Here is a 9,335-nt window from a genome sequence, read left to right as displayed (position 1 = left end):
ATTCATCAATATCTAGAAACAGAGCAGCCACACGTGAGTGACAGCGCAACACATGGCCCCTGTGTAGGGTAAATTGGGATAGAAAGTCAGCTGCTTCTAACTCGACGTTCTATGTAAGGTCTAAAACCAAAGAAGAGAAAATGCATGCGTGCATCTGACTGCACACATGTGTGTATGTGCATGTGTGTGGGTGGGTGTGTTGGGGTGGTGATAATAGAAGTGGGAGACATCAATGAATGTCAAAGTGAAATAACTAAACCACCTTCCAGACACTCATGTGTCTATCTGGATTTAGCATCCGTCTTTTTTGTTTCAGACCATCAGCTTTGTCCAGGTAGGAGTCATCTTTGTACCTATTGGGAACTGCATCAGAGAAGTAGAATAAAGTGACTATAGAGAGTAAACAGCCTCCCTACACAACATATGTGGTAATGTTTGGCTAGATTGAGAAAGGAGAGCTGGGGAAGCACAGAGGAGGAGCCCATGGTCACAGCCAACTCTGATCTTTCAAATTTCACTTCAACACCCCTTCCTCCTTCACAAGGTTTCTGGTGAGCTTGGGGATGTAAGCTGGGCCCTGGTTGACTGTAAAAATAGGACCAGTACTGAGAAAGGACTGTTTCAATAGACCGTGGCTTCCTAAGGCCAAGGGCTGGACCTGGCTGCTATACCACTGTGTTACTGGCCCGTAGCACGCTGTCTGACAAATGCTAAGTGTCGATTAAAATTTGTTAAATTAAGAACCAGTATTTGGAAGCAGAGTTGAGCTTTTAAACAGGATCAAAGCAGGAGTGAGTGCAGAGCCAGGACCCAGGCTGTTAAAGAAGGGCTGGAACAGCTGGTGAGAAAACCTTGTGGTCAAATCTCACCGCTCCCCCCCACCAGCTTGGCTGGTACACTCTGTCTAACCTTCTCTGAACTCTCATTCATTCAGTGTCCTCTACAATAATAATATTAATAGTATTAGTAGCGTCTCACTTGCTGTATGTTTCTAAAGCATTCGACCTGGATTTACTCACTGAGTCACCACAAGTCACCCTATGAAACTGTCTCTAGGTATTATGGCTATCCTTATTATGCAGATGATGGAACTTGCCAAAGACCACTCAGCCAATAAGAGGCAGGGTGAGGATTTCATGCCAGGAATTCTCTAACCAGCTTTCTTGCTTCCACTGTGTTTTTTCACATCACAAGCATAAGATCTCCATAAAACCTTTATCAAAGTACTTGGTATTTTGGCAGTCCCCCCCCCACCCACTGCCCCCCACCAGCCCTTTGGCAGAGTTTCACAAAACACTCCAGAAGCTGGGAGGGGATGTAAAGCTTTGGTCTATTACATCACAAGTTTTCCAATTCACGAGATTTCTGTTATTGTTGTTGAGTTACTTTCATTTACATATATAGTGAAGGGCCTCGGCAAAGTACTTTGCATAAGTTGTAAAAAGATGGCCATACATGTAAGTGGAGCCTACAAGAGATGCTACAATTTAGAAGAATCACGCTCTAAAAACAATCTGTTTTAAAGGAGAAATTTGACAGGCTTTAAATTTATTTTAGAACCTTTTCTAAAGGGCTTGATTTTGCCTGAAGGCAAATCAATCTCTTTAATAAAAAAAGAAAAACAGCTTAAAACTCAAAGCTGATGCTGTTTTGAATACAGGTAATTATGTTTTTAGATTTTTCACACATTTGTCATTTATGTTGGTAAAAAGTTATGCAAAGTAAGTACAACTGTGTATGATCAGCAAATAATAAAATAATTCAGATGACATCCTTGTAGTGTGTGTTAAAACATGGAACATTATATTTACATTTGTTTGTTTTTAAATGTAAGTGATGTGTTATCAAGTTTAACAATAACAGGCTGGGTCAAATTTCTAGCCATTGTTAGGCATAAAATAGCAAAGGATGTATTAAAATTTTATATTTTCTTTTCCTGTCTGGATTTCATTTGAACTTCAACTTGGAGAAGTTTATATTTCAAGACATGATTAATAAACTTGCTATAGTTTTAACCCCATACGAATGGGCGCTAAATGCCAACAATCTTAAGGCCTTTCAGACGGAGAGCATAAAGCTTAAATAAAACAAAGTTTCCCAGTCGTCTAAATATTTTGTTATAGTGGAATTTGGTAACAATAAGTATACTGCTAACTATCACATTTCCAGTTTTCAAGAGCTAAAGGCAAAGCAAACTATGAGTCAGGACTGGATTTTGGTCCCAGCTCTGCTATTAATTAGCTAGGTGACCTTGGCTGAGTCCCTTCACCTCTCTGGGCCTCTGTCCCCTCAGTTGCAAATCTAGGCGCTTGGATGAGAGGATGTCTGGGGCCTTTCCAGCTCTACTACTAGTGGACAATGCTAATGCCGTTTTGAGTCTCTGTCTGTTGCCAAGCGTGGAGGGCAGGCCTTGCTGGGGTACACGCCTGATTGACCATGGAGACCCATTGCTATTAAAGACCACTTATCTTCAGATCAGAGATTGTAGGGAGATGAAAAGCTCTGTTTTGGGAAGAGGAAAAACAAAGAAGCGAGGGCCAGGTGTTCTATGCCAATGTCATTTAGCAGTTTTTCTTTCCAAACCATGAAGTTTCTTTGGACGTTGACTAGACTGTGGAGCCATATGGATTTGGCACTACGGGAACCAGGCTGATTGCTGGACCAGACCCTTGTTTTCTTAAACAAGGTCACTGGAAAGGCTGATGTGGATTTCAGTTTACTTATTAGGAATAAGGTAGAACAAAGCAACTGGTGATGTTTGCTACTAGACTCAATCGCTCAGACTGAAGAGGGGCATCTAAGGATGCATATAAATCACACCGAGGGAAAAACTCTGAGAATGCAATAGCTTTCCATCTACTTTTATGTTATTTGGTTTTAAACCACAAAGGCATTGCCTCCGTTGGCTGAACACTGTGCAATACTTCTGAATCTTGCACAAGCATTTCTAACACTGTAGTGGCCTCTGCTCCAGTTACTTGATGAGGCCTCAGATTGGAAAGGTGGGTTTTTTTTTTTTTTAATTTCACATCCGAAATTCCCAAAGCAGATGACCTGAGGAAATTACATGTGAGATAAAATCGATCCACAAGAAGGGTTTTATGTGAACATCCTACACATGAGGATTGGTATGCAAAGTCATATTAAACTCATGTCTTAGTCAGAAGGAAGAATTGGGAATTATAGTCAAATCAAACGTCAACTGGCCCTACTCCCAGAATCTCTCTCTTTGTTGATGCTTAGGGTTGGTTTAACTAAGCTTGATTGTAATTTTGTGAAAAGCTTTCCAGTCCCCTTAATCATGAGCAACAAATGCTGCTGCCAATTAGGTGGAGCTACACAGGGTGTTTGCAGTTTGTTTCACACTAAAAATCAGTGTTTCAATAACGCTAAATGGAATTGTTTAATGATTTTTCCTCCAAAGAAAAGAAAAAGCAAACCGAGAAAATGACTCTGTATACTCCTTTTTTTAACACAAAGGCATAACCAAAAGTTCCGAAAATGGCATCAGAACTCACCAACAGGTAGGCCAGTGTAAATGTCGATGACGAAGCCTGGCCTTTGACTTCCACAGAGTGTAGCAAATTCATCTGCAGTGAGAAAACCAAGGTGGAGTGAGGGTGAGGGGTGAGAACATGGGTCAGCAAAGAGCAATGACTGGGCTGAAAGAATTTACTTCATAAACATTCTTGAAAGGTGTTTATCTGTATTTTGAAGAATTTAAAATAATAAATCTAAAAATTCATATAGATATTATAAATCTGTCCTTAAGACAAATACTGAAGGCAAAGTGACCTCACGCTGACATAATAATGAGGGAAAAGCAGAGGTTTCCATATCATATGCCACTTATTTGTATGAACTTGCCTCTAGGAATTTGGGTTTTCATAAGGATATTGTTCACCTTTGAACCCAGGGATTGGCAAGAATGCCTCTTTCCACTATGCATTAAGGGTTCTAAGATTTGAGGAATGCTCTCAAAAACCATTTCCTCAGTAGACTGAGGACACCACAGCAAGTCTAGCCAAGTTCTTGACATGAGGTCTCTTAATGACTAATTCTGGTCAAACAACCAACTTACATCATTACTTCAGCTTTTAGAGCTGGATTTCTTTTGGTGCAGCTTTCTTGTTGTCTCTCTCTCCCTCCCCTGACCCTCTATCTTTCTTTCTCTTGCCTGAATTCATCGAAGCTGATAATAAAGAATGAACTAAATATCATCTGCAGTCTCTTCTAACTTGGAGATTCTGTAATTCCAGGTCATGACTATAACTAATATGGCATGGTATAAATTTAAGCTCAAAATGGCCATTGCCTTATTGGTCAAAACCACTGAAAATTAGTAAAAGGTTTCTGGAAGTATTTTAATCAAAATGTAGCATGTTCTTCTAGCGCTTTATTCCTTAATCTATGAGTGTCTATTTCCAACAAGTGTCATGCCAGCTGATTTCAGGGTCATCCAGACAAATTTCATGGACTCCTAAAGTGTGTGCAGACTGCATAGCTAGTGAAAAGCCATGACTGGACTTGGCAAATACTCAATATGAAAAAGAAATATTTTATTTTTTATGTTAAATTCTTAAACAGATTCTTAAAACTCAGACAGATACTTCTGAAAGTAAATGATAGTCTTTATCAGGGATCTCCCAAGTGGTCTCCATGGGAATGTACAGTGATCTATTAAGATAAAAAAGAAAATAATAGGATCTCTACTTCTCTTCGTAAAGTCTATTTTTAAAATTTTGTGTATAATAGAATAGTTCATGAAAATAATAAATATATTTTTCAATATAATCAAAAACAATATGTAGAGAAATATATTTTTACATGTAAACATATACTCACCAAGGATGTATAACCTTGGTTAAAACTACTCATCTATCTCTTGAAAACAACCATAGACAATGTAAATAAATTAGTGTGGCTGTGTTTTACTAAAATTTTACTTATAGACACCAAAATTTGAAGTTCATATAATTTTCAGGTCATGACATATTATTTTAAAAGTTTTTTTCAACCATTTAAAAATGTAAAATTCATTCTTAGCTTGTGGCCATACAAAAACAAGAGGTGGGCTGGATTTGACCCATGGGCTGTGGTTTACCAACCCATAGTCTAGAGAAATCTTGCAGAGTGGAGGTAATTCATAATTTCAAATGATAGTTATTACATTATTTCTGAAGTAAACAGTGAATTAAATAGTATGTTTTACTGAAAAAGAAGCTTATGTTTCATGTGTTAACAGGTAGCACCAGACAATAGATTTAGTTTCTAATCACTGTGGGGAATGGAGTAGGTACTACAAGATACTCTAATTGATAGCTGCATGGTAGTTCTTTTAATCCAAATCATAACATTAGTAAATGATGTCCTCATGATATATATGATTATACACCATCTACTGCATGATATAAGAACAGTGCACTGGCACCTTCATTTACTTCAAGGATGTAAATTAGACTTTTTAAAAAACAAATAACATCATATAGATTCTTCTCTATGAGGACACAAAAAGAAATTTCTCTCAAGTTTCAATATAAAAGACAGTTGCACTTTCCTTGACTGTTTGCTTTATGGTCCTTGAGATTCAAACTTGATCAGGTCTCTCTTTTTTGTGTGTGAGCTGATAAAAAGTCTGGAGCCAAATATTCGGCTCATCCCTGGCAAGTATGAAGGAATTCCCGGCTTGGATTTTGTGTATTAGCCTCGCTCCTTGCTCCAAGTTTTTCACCCTTGTTTGCCATTTGCCTTAAGCCTTCTTATTTTACACTGCAATCTTTGTGGGTTGCCTTAAATTTTTTTTGGTAGAAGACTAGTTATAAATATGTTAAAATGCCAGGAATATGCTCAAATTGCTTTGCCTAAATTTTCCAGTCTCTTAGTTACATGGCGAACTCCATAACAATGATAACAATATTTATATTGTTGTAATATGCTGAGTCTGTAAGTCTGGGGAATTAACTAGTGTATAAATTAGAAAGCATATTCTGTGACTTAATTTTCAGCTGGAAAGATCAGGATCAATTGCGAATTTAAATATTTGCCTTTGTGAACTCATTTTTTCTCATGAAGATAAACAATGTACCCTATACTTCCCTTGCTGAGACTCATTTCCCCAAGAATTTATGGGTAATTTATTGGCCTATAGTTAAGGTAATGGTACAACTAAAACTTACCTGTGCTTGGGATGGGACACTGTTCACAGGGTTTATTCCAGGCTCGGCCAATGTTGTAAGAACAACAGCACATCTTCTTGGTCATATTGAACAACAGTTCTCCATCACAGGTCTGGTTGTCAGCATAATAGTTTCTGTAGCACAAACTTCTTCTCATATCTAGAAGAAAGGAAGAAGAAAGGGATTGGTGATGTCATGGGGAAATCATGACAGATTTCTAAGCGGATACTCAAGGAGCGAGTTTCTTTTCAATTGTGTTGTAACCAGACTTTGATAAGGGCAGAGAAAGTCTGCTCTTACACAACTTCCCATCTACCTATGCTGCTACAGGAAAAAAAAAAAAAACTTTGAGAAATGCATTCCCTGATATTTTGTGCCACAGAACTAAGTCATTATGTAGCTGTAGCATTAATAAACATTACATGACTCTCCACCCAATCTCCTAGTAACAATTCTCCACTGCTATTTGGCAGTAATTTTTTCATTTCCGACTCATGATGTTTTAATACTGTAGGTCAGTGCTGTAAATATAATTGTATAAAGATACACTCAAAGTCAAACAAAAGAAGTACTATTAAACCAGTGTTTGGGATTTTCCAACATTACATTTTAAAGAAAACTCCCAACCACCCACATGAGGTGGAGGAAAAAAAAGGCCAAACATGGTTTACAGGGGAGGAGGCTCTCAAAGACAGTGAAAGGATGGCAGCACTCAGTCTGACAGGTGACATAACACTAAGGACAAATGGCTGGACTTCTAAACTCTTTTTCTCTTTGCAGATGAAGACCAACCGTGCAGTATTAAGAAAAGCTTGGACTTACCCATGCAATTATTCCCCCCATTCACTTGCATGTAGTCTGGAGGGCAAATGCAGGTGTAGTTGCCAACGGTGTTATAACACGTTCCTGGACCACAGATGCCCGGAGTTTCACATTCATTCACATCTGTGACCCAAAAAGAAAGTGGTAAGTGAATATGGAAACTTCACTCTCTGGAATAGTCTGGTACTCAGTGTCAATATAAATGTTGACTGTGAAGGAGAAAATTCATAGGGCACTTGGGAATCCAGATAAGAGAAACAGATGTTTAGTTCACCAGTGTCCTTTATCTGTACTAATGTGTGTGTGCATTTTCAGAAAACGAGGTTTTACAAAAGGCTAGTATGAATTCCTAACAGGTGAGTTCATAACATCCTCAAAAGGATGCAGAGATGGAAATGTGGAGAAAATGTAATTCTCAAATATCCTTCAGAAAGACAACTATGTGTAGTACTGCACATGTTCAAAAAATCTATAGAAGGATATGATGTATCGGAAGCCATCAACAACTGGCTTCATGAATTTGCATTGGTAAGGTAGCATGGAATTAGGTATTTCACACTTCCTTCCCTATTTTCAAAGACAGAGGTTGATTCTAATTTTTGTTAACTCTGTGGGTCTTAAAGCTGTGTCATACACACTGCGATGATCGACTCATACTCAACAAGGTTGTCATTGTCCAGGTCACCTTATAAGCCTTTTGGAGAGCCAGAAGACTATTTCTCCTCCAGGATGCAAGGAGGTCCCTCCTCTAACTAGTCACATGACTCCTTCATGTAGATGAAAACCATCTCTCCCAGCCTGGTCTACGGTTCAAGTGCTCTAAAAGCTGCAAGTGGTCCATATTCTCCATCTTCCCAGTAACACAGGATGAACAAGAATCATCACTTACATCATGAAACCAAAGGGACTACCTTTAAGAGAAGCTTAAGTAAATGCATTAATACCAATGATAAGGGGGTAAATGACAGGAAGAAGAAGAGCCTGGAACTGTCCAGAATATAGAAATCAGTCAACTGAGACCTGTGCAACTCTAATAAAAATGGCTCTCCCGAAGAGCATGGAAAACTCTTTGTAGGCATAAATGAGACTATGGCCCAAGATAACAAAACTACACTTTTCTCGGGAAAAGAGGAATTTAGGGCATATTGGCATTATGACAATGACATTATGTCAGTAACATTAGTGTAAGCTGCCACATGTGTGGCGTATTTATTTACCTATATTTATATTGTGTTATTGTGTTATATTGTTACAGGCCATTGTGTTATATTGCTAAATTTCAGTTTTCCTGGTAACTGTGTGCTGGCTTTTGAAGTCAGTTTTCAATGCTGGAAAGAACTTATCCTCCTATAAGGGCCATTTACCATCACACACTCGGGTGTCTTCATTCAGGTAGTAACCGGTTGGACAGCGGCACTGGAAACTACCAAAGGTGTTGATACATTTTCCGCCTTGGCACAGTCCCGGGAGCTCCTGGCACTCATCAATATCTATCAGAATGAAAGCAATAGCATTTCTTCAGCATTGTAAATAAACCCAAAGAAGTTCAAAATGTATGCACTTTAAAATAAAGAAACCAGAATTACCTTCTAATATAACAGTGATAGGGTTGGGTCGAAAACCTTCTCCTCCAGGACAAAGAATTTTGTACTCAGCTATTGAAACAAAAAAATCAGATTGAGTTCTTTAGAATCTAAAATTTACAGAAATAGTATCCTCGAGAGAAAAAGTAACATATCCAATTGAAAATATTCATTTTCAGAAATATTTAGCAGTTACCCCCACCCATCTGAAGCAAGTTAATACCTTTGTGTATACTTGCCATTTTCAAATGGCTTTTACTGTGGGGACCAAATGCAAGGCCACTGTCCTGAGTCTTTGAGCCCGCCACCTATTCTCCTGGCCTTAAGTTCTTGTGAACTATTTTATTTCCTTATCTCCATCACCATTCCTCTTTAAAGATTTTCTTTCTCTTTTTATTTTTATTTTTTTAACAAGCTCCTTCTCTAGTTTTATGTATTATTCGGCCTTACCTCTTGGAAATTACACCTTCTCTTAATAATGTTAAGTAGCCTGCTTCCAAAACCCTTTCAAACAGAGCCTTAGGAAAAGCTGTCTTTCTTGGTTCCCACTCGACCTCTCTCCTTAATGACTAGAGATCTTTCTTGTTCCTCTGTTTCTACTGACAGCAATACTGATGCCCCTGGTTTCCAAAACCAACTTTTTACAATGTCTTTTGATCCCTCCCATCAATTTTGTCATCCAACCATTTCACTCAAAACCATTTACTTCAGTGCCACACACCAGCAGTGTGATACATACAGGAACATCTGAATA

General features: G+C 38.3%; 1 protein-coding gene across 1 annotated transcript in view; it reads right to left on the bottom strand.

Annotated features, from left to right (window-relative positions):
• The window catches only part of FBN1 (fibrillin 1), a 220,616-nt gene that overhangs the window by 42,295 nt on the left and 168,986 nt on the right, over positions 1-9,335 (bottom strand). The window contains 7 exon segments of the mRNA XM_015595908.2: position 1; positions 4-12; positions 3,519-3,590; positions 6,177-6,335; positions 6,999-7,121; positions 8,363-8,488; positions 8,585-8,653. The exon segment at position 1 is cut by the window's left edge and continues 110 nt beyond it. Coding sequence (XP_015451394.1) covers position 1; positions 4-12; positions 3,519-3,590; positions 6,177-6,335; positions 6,999-7,121; positions 8,363-8,488; positions 8,585-8,653 — 559 coding nt within the window.

Source organism: Pteropus alecto, unplaced genomic scaffold, assembly GCF_000325575.1.
Source record: "Pteropus alecto unplaced genomic scaffold, ASM32557v1 scaffold86, whole genome shotgun sequence".
NCBI lineage: Eukaryota > Metazoa > Chordata > Mammalia > Chiroptera > Pteropodidae > Pteropus > Pteropus alecto.
Note: the sequence above shows the minus strand (reverse complement) of the source record. Positions and strands in the feature narration are given on the sequence as shown.